Source organism: Lutra lutra, chromosome X, assembly GCF_902655055.1.
Source record: "Lutra lutra chromosome X, mLutLut1.2, whole genome shotgun sequence".
NCBI classification, from domain to species: domain Eukaryota; kingdom Metazoa; phylum Chordata; class Mammalia; order Carnivora; family Mustelidae; genus Lutra; species Lutra lutra.
In genome coordinates, this window is record NC_062296.1 from 4225781 (window position 1) to 4246597 (window position 20817).

General features: G+C 48.8%; 1 protein-coding gene across 7 annotated transcripts in view; it reads right to left on the minus strand.

The window, feature by feature from the left end:
• The window catches only part of MTMR1 (myotubularin related protein 1), a 56853-nt gene extending 45109 nt beyond the window's left edge, over nucleotides 1-11744 (minus strand). For 5 of the 7 annotated variants that reach the window (XM_047715836.1, XM_047715834.1, XM_047715837.1 and 2 more), the window contains exons 1-2: nucleotides 11474-11744; nucleotides 5672-5777 (exon numbers count right to left, since the gene is read on the minus strand). In XM_047715836.1, coding sequence (XP_047571792.1) covers nucleotides 5672-5777; nucleotides 11474-11634 — 267 coding nt within the window. In that variant the 5' untranslated portion in view covers nucleotides 11635-11744. The remainder of the gene's footprint in view (nucleotides 1-5671; nucleotides 5778-11473) is intronic. The other 2 variants (XM_047715839.1, XM_047715838.1) reach the window with 1 other exon arrangement.
• Between the last annotated feature and the right edge of the window lie 9073 nt (nucleotides 11745-20817).

Here is a 20817-nt window from a genome sequence, read left to right on the forward strand (position 1 = left end):
TCTGTCATCTCAGTTCTGTCACCTACTGATTCTCTTTTCATATAGTTTGAGATCTTTCTGGTTCGTGGTGTAACGAGTGGCTTTCAATGGCAATCTGAACATCGTGAGTAACAGTCACGAGAGCAGGGATCTTACTGTGACCTTCCATTTCAGCCGCCTCGCTCAGACACTGCTGCAGCGGGAGCGGGGTACCCCATGCTGCAGCCTATTGGAGTACAAGTCCAGATTCCCCACTCGGTCTCATGGACACCATAGGATGGGGGATTCCTGGTTACTGCTGGGTGGGGGCAAGAGTTCCGGCTCCCCCTGGGCTGCTCCGGACATCTCCCTGGCTGGCAGTGGCACGGGTACCTTGTTACTGCCCCCGACATGGCCTCCACTGAGGCGATAGCAGAGGCATAGCCTCCTTACTGATGGGCGGATGGGAAAGTCTGAGTCTCCACTAGGCTTCCCCCAACACCACCACTGCACGGGTTTGGTGTGTCCCGTTGCAGCCTGGCAAGGTGGGAGACATCTAGGCTCCCAACTTGGCCTTGCTGGCAGGGTGGGTGTGGGGCCACAGCTTTTTCCATGGTGTTTGGCTGGAGTGCAGTGGAGAGTGCCTACAAGTTTTCTTTTTTAAGCTGTCCTTTCCTGGTCCTTTAGCTTGAGAGAGTAGGCGTGTGTTGTCCATGCCCATTGGCACTTCTGGGTTGCTGGCTTTTTCAGCAACAAGTCTGGGACATATGTGGCAGAAACAAAGCCCAGGGACTCACCACGATGTCATTCCTTGGGTCCTGAGATCCCTGATTAGTCTGCCTTCTTCTATTTTTTTTTTTGGGGGGGGGACTCTTATGTTTCTTTTATAGCTGATGGCCAGGGTTCTGGGTTGTACTTAGCATAAAGAATGGGAAAACATACCTGACTCCATCTTTCCAGAAGCAGAAGCCAAAATCTTGACAAAATTTTGAGTTTTCAATCCCAGTTAGTTAACAAACAGTGTAATATTGGTTTCAGGGGTGGAATTGAGCAATTCATCACTTACATACCACAGCCGGCGCTCTCCACAAGTGCTCTCCTTCATCCCTACCACCCATTTCACTCACCCGTCCGCCTACCTCCCTCAGCCACTCAGCATGTTCTCTAAAGCGAAGAGTCTGTTTCACGTTTGCCTCTCTCTTTTTTCCCCCCATGTTCATCTGTTTTGTTTCTTAAACTCCGCATATGAGTGAAATCATATGGTATTTTTCATTGACTTACGAAATTTTGATATTTTTAAGAAATAATTTTTCCCCACAAGTAACCCTGGGAGATAGGACAGCACTTTTCTACTGCAGTGGTTACAAACTGGTGGCCTATTGCTCAAACAGGCAGTAGGAGGGTGTTTTTTAAATTGTTTTTAAGGGGACATGCTGTTCTCTATTGCCCCCTCCCATGTGTGCCTAGCTTGTAGTCACTTGCATTTGCAAACTCTGATTTAATAAACGGATCATGAGGCCAAGCTATAAACAATGGATTACGGCTATGGATTGAAAGATCATGTTTGAGCTTCCTTTTTCATAGACTAGCACTCGATTTAAGAAATATTAACTAAAACCTAGCTCAAGCATGATGAAGCCTTTCCTATACCCTGCATCTTACTTCCCACCAAAGCCCTTCTGGAAATTTTTGCTTAGGATCCAGAATTTACTCACCATACTAACTTGCTAATTGATTACACTTAGTACAGGACCATTTTCTCTTTTTTCTTTCGAATGTTTGTTCATGGACAAGGGGAGGAGAAACAAGAGGAGACAAACAGAGGTGGTGATAGTGATGATGAGGTCCCTTTTACTAACAGCTCCTAAGAAGTTTTGTTACAATTTGTAACGGTATTATTTCACGTAATCTATGGAACATTACATTCCGATCCTGTTCTTAAAATCTTTGACAAATTCAAGAGAGATGCTTTTACTCTGTTAGCCCAGTAAAAATGAAAAGCAATTGAGCTGAGTTGCTACCAGGGACACAGGGAGGGGGTCCAACAAAATGAAGTATTTTATCACATTTCTAATAGTCATAATGATCCAGGCAAATCTTCAGGATGACTTGGTAATAAAGGATACACTTACTAATTTAGTCGACCATTCAACTAAAATTCAACACAGTAGCTACTTACTCTTTCAGCAGGGACAGGTCCCCAAACCTCTGTCATTCCATACGCCACCTCCACAAGTTCACAAGTTTGGCTCTGGCTCTACACTGCCCATGCTAATATCAGTATTTATATTACTTTAAGTCAACTCCTTTTTCGTACTTTGCCCAGCTCTACACAACAGCATCCATTAAAACACAAGTTCAATGTGCTACTTTTTCTAACACATATTTAAAATTATATAACTGTGAACACATGTCCACAGACATACCATCTAAATTTATCTCATGTGATAAAAGTGATATTCTTACCATAGTCTGGGTGATCTGACCCTGAGCCTATTGCCAATTCATGACATGAATAAATTTTTAAAAAACTGTTCTCAAAAACATAACACGAGTTGCTAATTATTCAGATTTGCAGGACTGCATCAGAAACATATGGTCTCATCACCAGTTTCAAGAGCTCTAACACTAGGAGGCCTAGCGTTTCAGATTTTATCATACATAAGAAATCTATGAGGCCTTTGGTTCCACACCTACAGAGATTCTAACCCGCTGCCGGGAGAGGGGGGGCCACTGGGGCTGATTTTTGCTGACACCCTGGGGAGCGCTGATGTGGGAAACCCAAGGGCCACATTTTGAAAAACAGTGGACAGGGCAGGGGGACAAATTTTAAATGCACTCCAGCTTTTCAGTGGGATAGCTGTCCTGCTGAAAAATTCCAAGTCTCAACTATGTGATAGTAAGCAAGTCATCGGACATCTCTGAGCCTTGGTTTCCTCATATGTTAAATGATGATTATAATAAAAGCTACCTCATTTGCTGTTTTCAGGCTGAATGGATTGTATGTCATGAAGTATTACAAAGCCAACAAAAAAAGCATTAAAAAACCAGAGCCCTGTATGAGCTTGAGGGTCGATGAGGAAGCTGTAAGCACCGCCCGCGGAAGCCTAGGATGAAAAAGCCAATCAGCATTTCCCATCCAGATGCCAGTGCTCAGCCCCATAAGCACCAGCTCGCTTTAATTACTGATGTCGCGCTTAACCTATAACAAATTAACCCCATACTGTGTGTGGGTTTCAAATAAATATTTGCACAGTGGATAATTTGAAATATTATTGATTGATGCGAGCAAATTAGATCCTCAAGGAACTGTGGCTGGACCCTCAGGAAAAACCACATGCAATGGCTCCCTTGCTGGAGGTACTCCAGAGTCCTGTCTTGGGGACTCAGATTTTAAGAACTACTTTACGTAGCATATAAAATTATCCTTGTGGTTTAGAAACATTTTACACTTTTATTATTTAAAGAACTCTCTTCTTACAGAAAAAAAAAAAAAAACCTCCTGAATTATAAATTTAACTCTGACTTTATACACTTGGCTAAAGGGAAAACATAACAAAGACAATTAGAAAATGTGTTCTCTTACAATCATTCATCAAAAGCTTTAGCTATGATCTGATGTAGGTACCTAAAATTCAATTTACAAAATATAGAAAAGCCTTATTTTTTTCGGAATACCATCTGCTAAACCATTCCAATATGAGCTAATTTCGCTACACAAAATTTGTAAATAGACTAAAATTAAAAAAAAACAGTTGCTTCGCATTAAAGTACAGATTCTGTCTGATCTATTAATGTAGAGGTTAGAAAGCTACGCACACAGTCAACAGTCTTTTATAGAACTCACACAACACTAACAAATACGCAAGCATAATGAAAACATTACTGTTAACTCCTGATTGTCTGGAAAGAAAATCATTCCAAGGCCTGAGAGCTATTCTCTGCTAGTCTGGGTTCTTGAGCCTCTCCACTCAGTGGGGCAGTTTCTCAGCTAAAACGAGGCAACAGGGAAACTGAGACCGGCGGGGTAGGCAGCTGCTCAGCGGCCAGCCACTCAGGCACCAGTGAGGCAGCAACTGCTCCCCTCAGCTGCGGCTGGCATGTCTGCGCAGCTGGATTTGGAACACCGGGTACCCCAGCTGCTCCTACATGGACAAACATGAAAACCAGAGAGCAGGGAAACCTACTGAGAATGACATACTGTCACTCTTCTGACTGAGCAGGTTATCCAATTTCTACTAATCCAAAGGCCTACTTTCCTCTGGTAGGCCTAATCAACAGCATCGGATGGCTTGGAGGAAGTACAGACTGAGAGCCAAATTTCAATTACATGGCCTCTTGAGTCAGTCTCTGCGCTTGGCACATTACGAGATAGAGAAGAGAGGAACAGAGGCCATTAGGTCCCTTAAGCAAGGAACATGTATTAAGAATTAATTAAGGAGGGCACGTATTGCATGGAGCACTGAGTGTGATGCATAAACAATGAATCTTGGAACACCGGAAAAATAAAATAAAGTTTAAATTAAAAAAGAATTAATTAGGATCTTTATTGTAGTGCTTGAACTGTTTGTAATTCTATACGGTTACCTTTACATTTACCTTTACCTTTACATTTACTGTAAGAACTTGGTGCTTGGCAAGGACCGTGATTTTGAGACTATTGACCGAGGGTGGTCTGGGATATTAATGTAGTTCGTCCACACTTGAGAACCAATCATCTTTCACAAGCAGGCACACATAATTATAATGGACTGAAACCTCCATTCAAGCAATGTAAGCATGGTTTAACAGTTCACTGACATTTAAACAGGGTTAGTCTTAGCCTTAACAAAGATGGAGCGTGTAAGTTTTTAATCTGTTAACCGATTCAACAAGTATTTACTGAGCACCTGTTATATTCCAGGACTGTGCTGGGGAAGCAGTGGTGAGTAAAAGAGCCCCCGTCTCTGCTGACAAGGAGCTTATCACTCTAACTTTAGAATAAACAGAGAATACAAATTAAAGACCGAAAAATGAGGCTGCCCAACAATATTCTGGAGTTCTGCAACTTTTTGCATCGTAGTATCGCCTGTTAATGCCGAACACCCACAGGTAGTACCTAAACACAGACACAAATGGTGAAGCTGGGAAATACTATCAGACATTTTCTGAAGTTCAGAATATGATCAAAGAAAATATAGGCATTTATTATAATAAGATGTAAATATATATGTAATATAATTAATAAAAATGGAAATGGATTTTTTAAAAAAGGATCAAAAGCTAAAGACAGTTTTTCCTCTCAATTACAAAACCATGAGTACATATACTAGATTCTGGTAAAAATTCTCCTTTGAAGTTCAGATCTAACAGAAAATCTTTCATCCTTGTTCCCAAGCAAATGTTTGTTGAGCATCAAGGGGCCAAAGTCTCACTCAAACTGAAAATGCAAAGCTTCTTGGGGTGCCCGGGTGTCTCAGCTGATTAAGCAGCTGACTCTTGGTTTTGGCTCAGATCGTGACCTCGGGGTCGTGGGAGTAAGCCCTGCACTCAGGGCTCTGCACTCAGCACAGAGTCTGCTTCACATTCTTTCCCCCTCCCTCTCCCTCTGCATTTCCCTTCCCCCTACTCTTCCCCCACCCCCCATGCGTGCGCTGCACTCTCTCTAAAATAACTAATAATCTTTAAAGAAATGCAAAGCTTCTTGGTACATTGAAGACTCAATGTTGCTTACCTTGTAGTCTCTGGATACATTTTCTGACGTCACTGAACCTGAAATCTGACTAGAAATTGTAGCAGCTATAAGCTGTTTACACCATTCAACATGTGATCCTGTAGGACTAAAAGAAATAGTGTGATTAAAATATTTTAAGACATGAGCTCTCGGTGAAAAAAATGAGCACTGACTAAGGATATATGTACATTCCTTTTTTTTTTAAAGAAAAGAAAATTTTATGAGACTATACAGTTAATACATTTACTATAAGAAAAAATACTAACTGATAACCAGGAAGTAAGATTAGGTTCCAGGCTGATTTTAAATGAACTAGCCAATTTTTCTATGTTTAAGAGTCTAGGCCTTACACAGTTAAACATTAGGGAATTTTATTATATTACAACTATATGCAATGAATATGCTTAATGTAATATATATGGAATATTAATTCTAAGTGAAATATTATCTTACAGCTATTTTTTTTCAAATAGACTTTTAATCAAACAGTTGATTATATGAGTTTAAAAAGACCAGACTAGGCAAATGACATCCTGCACGTAGTAATAATGCTACCTTACACTTCCGTAAGAGCACTGACAACTTAAAAAGGCTCTTCCGGTCTGTTATGATATCAGAGTCTCCCAACCACAGTGTGATAAGAAGACACATCAGGGACTAGCCAACATGTTTCTGAGATGAGAAAACTGAGGCACCAGAGGTGACACGCCAATCAGAATGTGGCAGGGCTGCCTCCAGCTCCACTAGGGCTGTCCTTCCAGAACACGACACTACCAATCGTGACCGACCTGCTGGACTGGAAGGCGAAACAGAGGCCAGCCTCACAGAGGCCAGCCACACTGCCTTACACAAGAACCAGTCCTGCAAGGGAAATGGCATCTTCTACTTGCATGGTGCTCTTAAGCGTCACCACATTTCCACACACAGCCTCGCCTAAGCCTCACAGTGACCCACCTCAAAGATGAGAAAAGTGAGGCTCCAGCAGTTGACCAAGGTCACATGACCGGTCAGTGGGCAGGCTGTGCCCACCAGACCTAAAGGAACACAGGAGCAGACTAGGCAGTGAGAGAATCAAAAATTGCCTCCAAGGGGCCAGGCTCCTCATCAAAGTACTGAAGGAATCAAGCAAAGGGCAAAAGATGCTCATTAAAGTTTACCCTGTAGGTAGTTTTCGCTGTAAAGAATGTTCCAGACCTATAAAAATCTCATCACTAATTAAATCCACACTCATACATTGGGAAGACTGAAAAAAGTGGAATCCCTAGGCAGTACATAAACAACCTAAAGTAAAATGAAGATATTTGATGTCTCTACTAGCGCTCTAAATTTCTGCCTCTGATCACGATAGCCCAGTGGTGAGCCACGGGGCTGAAAACGTAAGTAAAACATGCACTGAACGAGCAGACATTCCTATCATATGTCATAAATCTTTTTACTACAATTTCTAACTTAGAGGAAAGGAGGGGAATGGGGGATTTTAGTTTCTTTGTTAAAGGCTAAGTCCCCTTTGTTGCCGGTTAGATCGTCCTTCTCTTGTCACACTGCCTTCCTCCCTGCCAGCACCCACCCCTGACTGTAAATCCAACAGCAGGAACCTGCATGGTCACCCACTGCGGGTGACTTGTTGCTGTTATCATCTGCTCAGCATCCCTTCCTCCTTCTGATAAGGACATTTCTCTAGCGGGAGGACTGGTCCTTCCCCACTTCACAGGATTCTGGGGGTTGGGGGGGACCGAGCAGGGCTGATACCTTGCTCCTCCTGAGCCCACTTGTAGGGGAGTGACCCAGACCAGGCGAGTCCCAGGCTTTCCTCTTGGATTCTAAGCTGTGTAGATCCCCCCTCAGCACTGCTGGAGGCCACTCCCCAACCCGACCACCTTGAGGAACCCACAGAGATAAAGAATGGGACAAGAGAAAACAAGGGATGAGGAGCCCCGACAATGCTGCGTGCAACTCTGGCTCCAAATGTGCCCTGGCCATCTTTCCTCGTCTGCAGCAGCAACGTGCGTCAAGACGCTCCCTTTCTGGCTTAAGTTAGCATGAGTTGTGTTTTTTGCCACACGCAGCCAGAAGTGGCCTGGCCAGCACAGTCACAAACAGCGTGGTATAGCGGGCTGGTAGACAGGAGGCTTGGATCCAAGTCCTGTTTCTGTTATCAGCTAGCTCTGTGACCTTGAGCAAGCCACATCCTCTTGCAGGACCACAGCTTTGTCGTCATGGAGCACAGTACTCAGGAGAGAGGGGAGGGCTCCTCGGTCCGTGGGGCAAGGCTGCACCTCGCCTGTAGAGCCAGCTTCCACTCTAGAAGTCACTCTTCAAAGAAGAGTAGAATCCGAGCCTGTCATGAGACGGATCACAGAAGGCCAGCCAGGTTTCGCCTCGTGCAATCCCCTGCCGCTAAGAAGCCCCGCAGCCTGGAGGAGGCCAGCTTTGTTCCCCAACCTGGAGTCTCCTGATCTCGATGCCCAGCATCCAAGGAGACATCTGTACTAGGGGATCCTGAGACCCTGCCAACTTGACCTGTCCAAACCAGCTTCGGGGGCTCAGCCTGCAACCCACTCCCCGACCCCTGTTTCCTAGGTCGGGGAAGAGCACAGTCACCCAGGTACCCCAAGCCCAAAAGCTGGGTCGGTCTTGGAGCCCGCCCCCCACTTCATTTCACTCTCACATCTGCACGCTCACGGAGCTGCTCGGTGAGCTCACTCTTATGAGCTAGTGTCCTCAGAATGCACCTTGCTCCGTTCCCACTGCAACTCCCTTTTCCAGACACCCATCCTCTGTGTTCTCCTGCCTCCTGAATTTAGGCCCCAGCTCTAGGCCAATGACTCCCACATTGAGGTCTCCAGCCCAGACAACACTCCTGAACTCCAGGCCCATATAAACCAACTGCCTCTTGACCTCTGCTCTGGAATATACAGCTGGCATCTCAGAACACCACGTGCCATTCAATCCCATCTCATTCATCTCAGCAACACCACTTTCCCTTGCCCAGAATCTTGGCGTCTTGATTCTTCTCTCCTACCCACAACCAATCTTTAGCAAACCATGCTGGCTCTACCCTGTAGGTTTTTCTTCAAATTATCTACAACTTACCACTTCTCCCTTCCTCTCCCCCACTGCTCAGTCTGGGCCAACGTCCGCTGTCACTTGGGCGACTGCAACAGCCTACCTGCTCGTCTCTCGGCTTCAGCCCCCCCCGTTCAGTCCGCTGTCCCCAGAGCAGCTACAGGGAGCCACTGAGATCTACACCAGGTACGCCACTCCTCTACTCCTCTGCTCTGAAAGCCCCGATGGCTCCCCACGACTCTCCACCACCTGCCCCTGTGACCTCTCTGACGTCAACCCTTACTCCTTTCCCCCTAGCTCCTTCCCACTAGTGACACTGGTCTCCTTGCACACTTCACACACGCCCACCCAGGTGCACAGGCCTCTGCCTGGAATGCTGTCACCCTCGATACTGTACGACTGGGTCCCTCCCTTCTTAGGGGCAATACTCGAGTGTCACTTTTCTCAGCCAGGCTTTCCCTGGCCATCCTATGTAAAATTCCAGTTCAGCCCCAAACTGCAGGCCCCTAACACCTCATATCCCCTCCAGACTGACTTTTTCCCTAGCACCCATCACCATCTGACAGAGAATACGGTTGACTCGTTTGTCGTCTGCCTCTGTCACCAGGACAGCAATGTGTGTGTGTCTGTTCCCTGCCAACCCTTCGGCCCCTCACAGTGCCTGACACAGAGCAGCCGCTCACATATCAAGGAGCCAGTGATTAACATTTCCAGTGAGACTCCCTGCCTCCAGTCCGTTCACCACACCGCTGCAGAACAAATGTTCTCGAACATCGGTCCCATCCCTGTAGCTCACCTGATAGGAATCCTTTGGTGGTCCCTATAGCAAGGGTGACCCCATAATTTCCTATGCAAACCAAGACACTAGTGCGAGTTGAAGAAGGACGCTATTAATAATCACACCCGCTCCACCAGTAAACCAGCACCATCTTGGGCAAAAGAGACCATCTGGCCCAATCTACCTGTAGCTACCGGCAATTGTTAAAAGTGCAGAATTCCAGGCTCTACCCCAGAGGTAGACAGACCAGACTTAAGGTGGGACCCAAGGAGCTGCACTTGGATCATGCACTGGAGATGATTCCTATGCAGGTCACAGAGAACCATGCCCCAAGAAGCAAGGCACAAAAGATAAAGGCACAATTACCTAGGAAGGCAACCAAGCCCCTTCAAGATCTGGCCCCTGCCTTCCCACACGTCTTCTCTCTTACCAGTTCCGCACATCTAGCATCACCTACACCACCTGCATGACTGCACATTCCACTCCCAGGGCCAAAAGGTCCTCCCCACACTGTCCCCTGGCTAACTTCCCATTCCTCACCCTCAATTCAAATGTCAGCTTCCTCAGAAGGCCTCCTTCCCTTAACTGCCCAGAATCCCCAATACCCCCCCACCAACTAAAACTAAATCAAGCACTCCACCTTTGCGTGCCCACAGCGCAGTGGATCACAACTGAGACTGCGGAGGTTTTTTGGAAAATACTACCTCCTGGCCCTCACCCCAAACCTTCTGAATCAGAAGCCTTAGGAGTAGGGCCCGGTCACCTGGAGTACTTAAAAAGCTTATCAGATGATTCCCATGGATACCCCACCCAGAGTACTTCTAGCACTCAGCACATGCAATTTAAATTGCTGGTTTGTTCATAGTCTTCACTAGATGGTGAGCCAGAAAGCAAAAGCCATCTTGTATTATTCCGTAACTCTCCAAGCCCTCATACATTACAGAGTATCTGACCATTCCAAGTGCTATCTTAGCTGTGATTAGTTCTCAGTGAAGCTGACCACTTGCGTGATTAATTTAAAAAAACAGTGTAAGTACACTGAGGTAGAAACAAAGCGAGTGTTTCTTGCTGTTCCTATGCTTCGGGGAAACTCCCCAAAGTTCAGCTCTCTGTTATGACTAACACAGGCAAGAATAAGTATCTGAAACTGACCAAGCTGCCTTACAACACTCCCTTGCCTAACTGCACTCTCGTGTCAGCGAAATAGCCAAGACGTGGGAAAACTGGATATTCCGGGCTACGGGATAACCAACCCATCACTTGTCCTTGGAGCCTTAGGATGCCCCTTCCAGTTGGGCACGGTTGGTTTCCACTTCTGATTTACATTGGTTCTGCAACTGCCTAAGAAGCAGTTCTGTGTCCACAAAAACAATGATCCGGGTTCCTTCAAAGTGTGAAAGACTGAAATAAACGATTGTGTGTTCTTGCACCAGGAGCAGTTTGGAAGTTATCCAGCCCAGTTTTTCAAATCAGGGTAACTTTGCCTCCATCGGTACCAGCTCCAACACCCACGGGTTGCATCCTCCAGTCCCCACTCCAACCCCAACGTCAAAGACGCTCCCCCTCGCCGCCCCGCAAGCACGGCGGTGGTGGGATTTCGGTCTTCCAACCCCGGGAGGGAAGGCCTCGGTAAAAGAGGAGAGCCTGGGCGAAACCTCCCGAAGTCTCCAGGGCCGCGGCAAGGCCAGGGAGACGTCTTCCAAGGTGCGGCGGGAAGACGCACTGAGAAGATTTGACAGCTGCGAAGCCCTCAGGGGCTCCGGGAGCCCCAGCGCTCGAGGCGGAAGTGAGCCAGGTGCGCGGCCCGGGAGGTGGGGGCAGGGCCCGGGGTCTCAGGGAGCGCGGGGAGTGGGGGGGCGGCAGGGCACGGAGAGGGGCACGCCCGGACTCGGCAGGCGCGGCGCGCGGGGCTCTCGGGGGTCAGGGCGCGGGGACCGCGGCGGCCGGGGCCCGCTTACCTGTCCAGGGTCTCCACGCTGGGCTGCCGGGAGCCGGCAGCGGGGCCCCCAGCGCCCCGAGGGGGCTTCCTGCCGCCCGCCGAGCCCGGGCCCGGGCCCCCGCCGCCCTCGCTGCCAGCCGCCGCCGCCGCAGCCGCCACCGCCGCCACCGGCCTGTCCATGGCGCGCCGGGCCGCCGCGCGGACGAGCCGCAGCGAGAGGGGAGCGGCGCCGGAAGGGCCCCGCCGCCGCGACGTGCCGCGCCGCCCGCCGGCTCAGGCGGCCGCCGCCATTAGCTGTCACCTGGCGGCCCCGCGTTACCCACAAGGCCGCGCGCGGGGCCGGGGGCGGGGAGCTCGCGCGGGGTCGGCCGCGCCCCCGTCCGCAGAGCCCCACCTGGGCCCGGGCCGCCCTCGCGGGGAGCCCGCGACGGCCCGTGTCGCCCGGCAGCGCGTGGGAACGCGCCTGAGTGGCCCCGGAGCTACCGGGCTGCCGAAGAGTTGTGGGGGGGGGGGCACTCAGGGGTCAAAACCGATTTGTTTCCCCTCGATTTTCCTTCCCGGGTAAGTTTCGAGGTGGGGGCAGCCCAGGCCCCGGGCGTCCATGGTCTTGTGGTCTCAAAGCAGGAGCAACTGCAGACATTTTAGCAAGTCCTCCCCACGACCTTCTTCCCTCCCTCCCACAAACCCACCTCCCGCCATCTGTGGGGCCACTGAGTGTTCTGATGCCGCCTGCGGAACTTCGCCCCTGGTTTATATTAAGAGTAACATTTAACTTCTGTTGCTATGGAAATCCAGCCAATATCTGATGATAAAGGTTCATCCTCTCTCAACTCCCCTGATTTTGTTAGGGGTGGGGATGGCGATCATGACTAAGCCCTTTGCTGTGATTTCCCTGGGTACAGACAGGAGAGCTATGACCCTGATAAAAAGCAGACTGTGGACAGGGAGTTGTCCCTTTCCATCTCAGACCCATCCTGCCTTACCAGCTTAATAACATCGAACTGAACCTTGAGGATGAGAATGTGATGCCTGGAGGCCCTGCAGCCATCGTACACCCAAGAGGAGAGAAGCCTGGGGTGAAAAGGTGACACGGTGAGGACTTGGAAGGGAAACTCATCTCCTGCAGGCTCTGGTTGTAAATGTTTAACCCATTGTTATAGACTGAATGTTTCTGTACACACACACACACACACACACACACACACAGAGAGAGAGACCCCATTCATATGTTGGAGCCCTAGACCTCAACTGATGGTATTTGGAGATGAGGCCCTTGGGAGGTGATTAGATCATAAAGATGGGGCCCTGGCACGATGAGATTACTGCTCTTATGAGAAGAGACATCAGAGAGCTTGGTCTCACTCTCTCCATGAGCAGGCACCGTGGAAAGGCCATGTGAGACCACAGTGAGAGACCACTGTGGACGAGCCAGGAAGAGGGCTCTCACCAGGAACTGAACTTCAATCTTGGACTTTCCAGCATCCAGAACTGTATGCAAGCATCCTAGCTGCCCTGAGATTTGTCAGAAAGAAAATGGTGAAATTTTTAGATGTGCTTATTCTATATTCTTCAAGGAGGATTAGGCCATTGAGGAATTCACTGTGATGTTGTTAGATTTTCAGTCCATTAAGCAAACATAGGACTTCTGGGACAGAGAAGCAAATCACACATATTACTGCCTAAGAAGTTCACAGTCAAGTGACATTACTGCTGGTGAATGCCACAGTGGCGGCAAGCCCATGGGGCTGCGGGAGGAGAGGGGTTAGGAAGACTTCCGAGAAAAGTACACACAAAGCTGGATCTCCGAGTTGTTGCAGGCAGAAGGGACAGTTATGGACAAAGGTTGTAAAGCTGGTTAAACAGATTATGTACAAGTGAACCCTAAGAGATCTCCTGTGGCTGGAGCATAAAGTCAGACAAGGCAAACGAGAAGGTCAGTACAGGTCAACAGGGCAAAGGACCTGGAGCATCTGCTATGCTGGACTATGAAGTTCACACTCTGTGCTGGATTCTGGCACAGGTCAGGCTCAGCGCACTTGGAGAAATACTATTGTACAGTCCCTCGTGTGGTGGACTGTGCCTCCGAAGACAGCTGTGGTAATATCCCCCATTCCACGGGTCTTCACAGCGTGGACCTTGCCACTCCTATATCAAAAGGTCGAGTCTGTGTCCCCTCCCATAACCTCTTTGGACCAATAGAGCGTCACAGAAGGGATGCTATGTAACTTCTGGGGCTTGGCCTTCAGGCAGCTGCACCTTCTGCCTCAGATTTTGGGAATCCTCTTTCTTGGAACTCGGCTGCCACACTGTAAGCGGGGCACCTGGGTGGCTCAGTGGGTTAAAGCCTCTGCCTTCGGCTCAGGTCATGATCCCAGGGTCCTGGGATCGAGCCCCACATTGGGCTCTCTGCTCAGCGGGGAGCCTGCTTCCTCCTCTCTCTCTGCCTGCCTCTCTGCCTACTTGTGATCTCTGTCTGTCAAATAAACAAATAAAATATTTTAAAAAAATAAATAAAGACACCTTGTCATTACTCACAGGGCCGCTAATGACCTGCCCGGTTTCTCTTCCAGAGAAAGGAATTCCTCATTATCCTGGAAGGCGAGTAAATCTCCAGGGAGGGGGAAGAGACATCTTGACCTTCACTCCTGTGAACTCTGGGAGAGGAAGGTGTCTCTCAGCTTTAGGGTCTTGGAATATCCCCTGATACCAACTCTCTCAATGTGGCTGTGAATTCATCAGCCGGAGCCCGTGGATGGTGCAGAAACCTGACACAGCCATGGAGACTTTTCTCCTTAGAGTTGTCGGCTTGAGCCCCCCCACCTTCCCAGGGATCACGGTCAGGAGACAGATGGCCACCTGTGTGGTGGGAGGCAACGGGAAGAGTGAGTTGCCAGCCTACACCGGTGCTCCTCTGGGGAAAATCGAGGCACCCTGTGGGGGAAGGGGGCACGTGTCTATGCACCTACGTTGAGTGTTCATGAAATGTACACGCGGCATGCTGCATAACATCGTCACTTTCAGAATGGCGAGCGTAACAATGACTTGAGCCATCCGCTCACACACAGATCCGGGGACCCCACTGCAGAGAATCTGAGCACTGAGTAGCATGGCAGGGAAGGGGCTGTGGAGAGCCACATTATATGCAGCACCGCAAGCGAGTCTGAGGCAGATGGTCTGAAGATTACACTTGGAGACGCCATTGGAGGTGACAGGGAGCCACAGCCCCGTCCTCACAGAGGGACAAACCGATTTCATCTACACTTCGAAAGCATAGCTGGGATTACACGAGGGCGGAGGGCCTGGAGGGGCAGGAGTGGCTGCGGGAAGACCATTTCAGAAACTGAGGCACGAGGGCCTGACATCAGACAGGACACAGTGCCTGACGGGATGCTGGGCATGAAGAAGAGAGGGAGGGACAGGCTAAGAGATGGGTCAAGGCTGAAACCAAGGGTCAGACTTGGATGACTGCATAGAGCGTGACAGTGGTCACCGGTGAAGGGATGCAGGGTGACAAGCAGCTGGGAGAGGTGAGGGAGTAGGACGAGTTCATCTTGGACACGTTCAGTTGGCCCTGCCCTGAGTCCTGGCCCACACGATGCTTTTGTGTACACTGCGGAAAGAGACCCCTTCCTCACAACACCGGACTGCTATTGCTCATAAAATTGTCATGATATGCCGGTGCTGTCAAAGTTCAACCTTTGCTTGCTATATGCCCAGAAAGGGCTGTAACAGACCTCGAAATCTATGAGGCTTTCACTTGTGCATGTTCCCCTTAGGTAGGACCCCCTTGTCCCCTGCACGGCCTACATACTGATGCCTGTGCCCTTGACGGGCACTTCTGGGTTATCCGGGTGGAGGTGTCCCATAGACTGTTGGTCACAGCTTAGGAGAGAGAGGCAACAAAAGAGTTGGTACATTTCCCAAAATTTGAAAACAGAGAAATTCTTCGAAATTTAATCCTCAGCTCCACAATTTGGTAACTACAGATGAGGCCACCACTCTCTTTCTGGAAAAGGAATCAAGCAAATGAAACTGGGCCTGAGGATTCCTTATCAAATGAGTTTCTCCAAAACATCCTTTTGCTCAGAATGAGAAAATCTCACTTTCTGTGGGACAACACATGAGTGCCCCCGCAGGGAAAGGGTCCCACTGTGCGGAGGGGTCCTAACGGCAATTCGGGAGAGTAAGATTTTGATCTGGTCTTCCCAGGCAACGGCGGAGGCCATCCGCCTCACAAAGCAAAGCCTGGCGCTGTCTGTGCCTCCAGCCTTGAGAGTGTGTTCAGTTCGTGGTGTTCATTTTTGTGTCTATAATTGTGCTCTTTAGCCCAAAGCAATTCCGGCTAAATGTGGCAACAGATGGACTTAGGTTCTGTGTGTCCTTGCAAACACTGCCGCATCAGATCCAGGTTTGTAACAAGTCCAGCATTAACCCTGTTCGTTCTGGAAGCACCATCTAGCCATAGTTAAAAATGTTGGCGTGTCTACATGTATGTTTGAAGACTTTTCTCTACACAGTATTAGGCACTGGATTCATTTTATGTTGCTGCCGTAAGAAATTACCACAAACCGAGAAGCTTAAACCTCACACATCAACTTTTTCGAGGTTTCTGTAAGCAGATGTCCTGGTGGGTTCATTTGGGTCCTCTGCTTGGGGTATCACAAGGGTGAAATCAAGGTGTTAGCAGGGCTGGGCTCTTTTCTGGAGGCTCTGGGGAAGAATCCAGCTCATTCAGCTCCCACAGGCTGTCTTCATTCCTTCTCGTGCTTTCCATGTGCCCCCTCCAGCAATGGTGGGTCAAGCCCCTCTTATTCTTTGATCTCTCTGGCTTCCTCTCCTGAAGCATCTCTTTTGCTGCTAGGCAGAGAAAGTTCTCTGCTTTTAAGGACTTGTGTGATTAAATAGGACCCACCTGAATGATATAAGATACTCCCCCCAGCTTAAAGTCTGTAACCTTAATTATATCTGCAAATGCCCCCCTTTGTCATGTAACATAACATATTCACAGGGTCAGAGATTAAGGCACGGACATAATGGGGGGACCAGAATGCCTACCAAGGGTACCAGGTCAGGCTTCTCCAGGGAAACAGAATCCATAGAGGGTGTCTGTGTGTACAGACAGAGAGAAGGACAAAGGGGGATTTAGTTTAAGGAATTGGCTCACACAATTGTGAACAAGTCTGGGGTTTTCAGGTCAGCCAGCAGAGTGGAAATTCCAGCATGCAGCAGCCCTGAACTGAGTCTGAAGCCAAAGTCTGGAGCAGAGTTCCTTTCTTTTTGAGGGGACCTCAGTCTTTGCTCTTAAACCCTTCAACTGATTGGATGAGACCCACCCACCTTGTGGAGAACAATCTGCTCTACTCAGAGTCTGCTGATTTAAATGTTAATCACACATACAAAATACTTTCACAGAAATATCTAGATTAGGGTTTGACTAAACACTTCCACACTATGGCCTACCCAACTTTGACACATAAAATGAGCCAACATGGTGTCTGAAGGTCCATTTGTGAGGTCAATGTTCTCAAGGACACTTCAAGTGAGTACTGATAAATGAGTGGAGTCATTAATTCCTGTGCCTCCATCAGCTGCATTAGAAAATGCCACAGATTACTTAGTTGTGCCTCTAGATTTATCCAGAAGTTATCAAGCATTGGTTTAAAGTTATAGACAGGGCTAAAGGGTGGCCTGGGAGGGTTGGCTCTGTGCCCATGACCTCCACCACCCCTCATTCTTTGATATTGACATTAAATATACTCAGTGTTGCGTTGGGTGCTCTACAAATGTAGTGTCAAGCTATCCTTCCCATGTCACTTGCTGTCCAGAGACCTCCCACTCCCAAAGCTGCAGAGACCCCACTGGCCTAACCTGGCGAGTCTGTTTCAGAGACATGTTTTTGGCCTCACTTCCATAAATCCCCCATTAAGGCAGTCACACTGGATCAGTCAGGATAAGGTCCAGCAGATGGGATTACCACAGAATCCAAAGGAAGAGAGAAGGTTATCTTCAGAGACCAGGAAAGAGCCAGGGTAGAGGCATCCTGGGGGCGCAGAGAACAGAGTTTTAAGTGGAAAGGAATGATCCAGAGTGTCAAGTGGTGCTCAGACTGGTGAGATGGGGCAGAGGTGCCCCTGGATTCGGCAGTGCGGACATGGTGTGGGATGGGTGAGAGCACTTTTGGAGGACAACTGGGTTGAGAAATGGCCACAGGGAGACAGAATCCCTGTCTGTATAATGAGATTTATTACGAGGAACTGGGTCACGAGATTCTGGAGGCTGAGGAGTCCCAGATGTGCCGTCTGCAGGAGCACCTAGGCAGAAGAGGGCTGAGTTCTGTCGTAGCCTTTCTGTTCTGTGCAGGCCCGCAGCGGGGAAAGCCGTCTTCCTTCCTGATACCAGCAGTTCAACTGCGAATCTCTTCCAGAAACACCCTCTCAGACACATTCAGAAATAATGTTTAAGCAGCGGTCTGGACACCCCATGGCCCAGTCCAACTGATACATAGAGTGAACTATCACACAGGGGAGGAAAGGGAGGCACCAAATTCCAACCGGTTAGACTTTATACATCAGCCTCCGGCTTCTAGAGCACATGTCCGGCTTTCCATTGACCTTTTGTGCAGAGTTCGGAGGAGTTCTTCTCATTCCGAACACGACTCCACCAGGCTCAGCCAAAAGGGAAGAAAAGCACGTGATTACTTGCCCCCCCACCCCCCACCCCCATAGCAGCCTCAGGGCAGACTGGGGGCAGCGAGCGGGCGGATCCGCCTTTGCAAGACCTTCAGCGGAAGGGCTGACAATCTGAGCGTCATGAATTTGTGAACGCTAAAGTTACCCCTCTTCAGTTGTAAGCGAAAATATCCGGTACTACAGAGGGATCCCCCATGTCTGTCCCCAACTCGGAAGCAGCATGGATCACTGGCTGTCGTTAGGGGCTGGAACGTACAGGCAGCGACCAGTGAGGAGGGGAGACGTGCTTCTTGAGGGATGAGAAACATGTTCTGCAGGCTTTTGCTCAGGCAGGCCTCCGAGTCTTCCGTGAGGCAGGACAGTGGAGAGCGGCAGAGGGCGGACTCCTGGCCAAGGCGGTTTGATTGAAAACCGGCTCCACTCGCCGGCCCGGGGTGACCGCTGGCCAAGGGACTTCTCTGTGTTCAGTGTCCTCTTCTGCTCATCGTGGGCTTGCTGTGGCGATCCAACGCGTTTTAATACCTGTTAGGCACTCAGGCCAGTGGGTGGCACATGGCGAGGACGGCATAAGCTGTGATTTATATTATTATGTATTATATTATATTATATATTATATACATGAAACAGCTGTTTGGGTTTGTTTGGTGGTGTTTTTGTTGTTGTTGTTTTTGTTTTTTGGTTTTAGAGGAAGTAGTTTCAATGTTGACATGGGCCATGTTGAGCCCCGAGCGGACTCACTTGCTCGGCTGGGCCCCCCATGCGCTGGCTGCGGGGAAGTCGGCGGCTAAGGGCCCCCGCGCACCCCGTTCTCAGGAGGATTGCCGGCCCCTTCTCCTGAGCTCTTCTGCACGGCGTCACGCACCCTCAGATCCCTGCCTGACCTGGGACAGACATTCATGAGGTAGTAGGGCGAACACTGCCTCTTTGAATTTCTTGCCATCGCCATCGTGTTATTACTTTCCAAGCACTTTGTCGCGGAAGCACTTGTGTTTTTCATAGAAATCGGTAGAAATGTATATACATTCCTTCCTTCAACATTATTGAGTGCTTGGTACACGTCTGGCATCATACTCGGCTTTGTGGCCATAGGGAGATTACTCGTTTTCGAGGGGGACAAAATGGAACTTGAGGAAACAGAGTGGATTGGGTTCAAGAGTCGTAAGACCCTGAACAATGAGCGAAAGCCACCCTGCTTTCCGTACCAGAAGGAGTTGTTCTTCTTGGAACAACTGAGTTAATTTTTAGCTGAGGGACGCTATGAATTCTAAAACCAATCGTGTCATCTGTGCTTGGCTGGAAACTTTAGAAACACATATGTGACATGCTTCTGGTAAGTGTCTAAGATCTTGAAGCTTGACTTCTATCTGCTTACGTCATCTTGCTCCTGCTTTTTGTGTTCTCGTTTCCCTGATGAACTTGCTTATTTTTACCTTATGTGTATCTTTATAAGTTTCCATAATTCAACTTTCAGTCCGTCATGTGTGGCAGAGATACAAATCATTTTTGTAACGTGCGCGATCGGTTTGGGAATGTTTCTAATTCAGGAGATGGCCGCCCACCGAAATTCTCCACTTTCGTTCGGCCCCTTTTTCCTTCGTATGACATTCTGGAAACAGATGCTTGGTCTCTATTGCAACGCAGCAACAAAAACCACAACTTCCCCCTTCGAACATTCCCTGAAGAAAACATGATTACATCGGGCGCCTGGGTGGCTCAGTGGGTTAAGCCGCTGCCTTCGGCTCAGGTCATGATCCCAGGTCCTGGGTTCGAGCCCCACATCGGGCTTTCTGCTCAGCGGGGAGCCTGCTTCCTCCTCTCTCTCTGCCTGCCTCTCTGCTTACTTGTGATTTCTCTCTGTCAAATAAATAAATAAAATCTTTAAAAAAAAAAAAAAAGAAAACATGATTACAAATGATTAGGGGGCCCAGTAGGCTGTACCAGTCCGGGGCTAATCAGGAGACTGAAACCACGGGGTCACTTGAACAGGGAAAGTTCCACAGGAAGAACTGATCATGGGATTGGAGTAACAAGAGTTTGGCTAGTAAGTAAAGAGATGACAGCTACTGTGAAGACTATTATATTCACAGGTCCCAAAAGGAGGGGACATGCCACGCCACTCGAAGCCACAGGGAAGGGCACCAGTGTCAGTTACAAGGCGGAGGAGGGGGGCTGGGGACAAGAGCCCTCATTGTGGTGCTCCTCTTTCCCACGCACACCCCACAGGACTGCATTCCACCTGGCAGATCCTGTACTAGGCACGGCTCCTCCAGGTGCAGAGGCCAGTAGTTGAAGTCCCAAGGTGTTCCAAAGGAACCTGGCTCCCTAGTCAGTGGCTTCTTTTTAAGGATGCTATTTGACCAAAATGCAGGTATTGCCTAAGAAGCTAGTTGTGAAACGTTCGCTGAACTAGCAGCACAAAACGACCTGGGATGCCTTTTAAAAAAAATTAGTAGACTTTTTTTGTTGTTGTTGTTTTCTTTTGAGCAGCTTTAGGTAAAAAGAAAATCGAGTGGAGGGAGGGAGGAATGAAAAGTTGGACCAAACGATTTTCAGGGCAGTGAAGATACTCCAGATTATGTTCCATGGATGGGCACATGTGACTATACATTAATCAAAGCCCATAGAACGTCCAACACAGAGGGGAAACCGTAATATAAACGGTGTTAGTTAATGA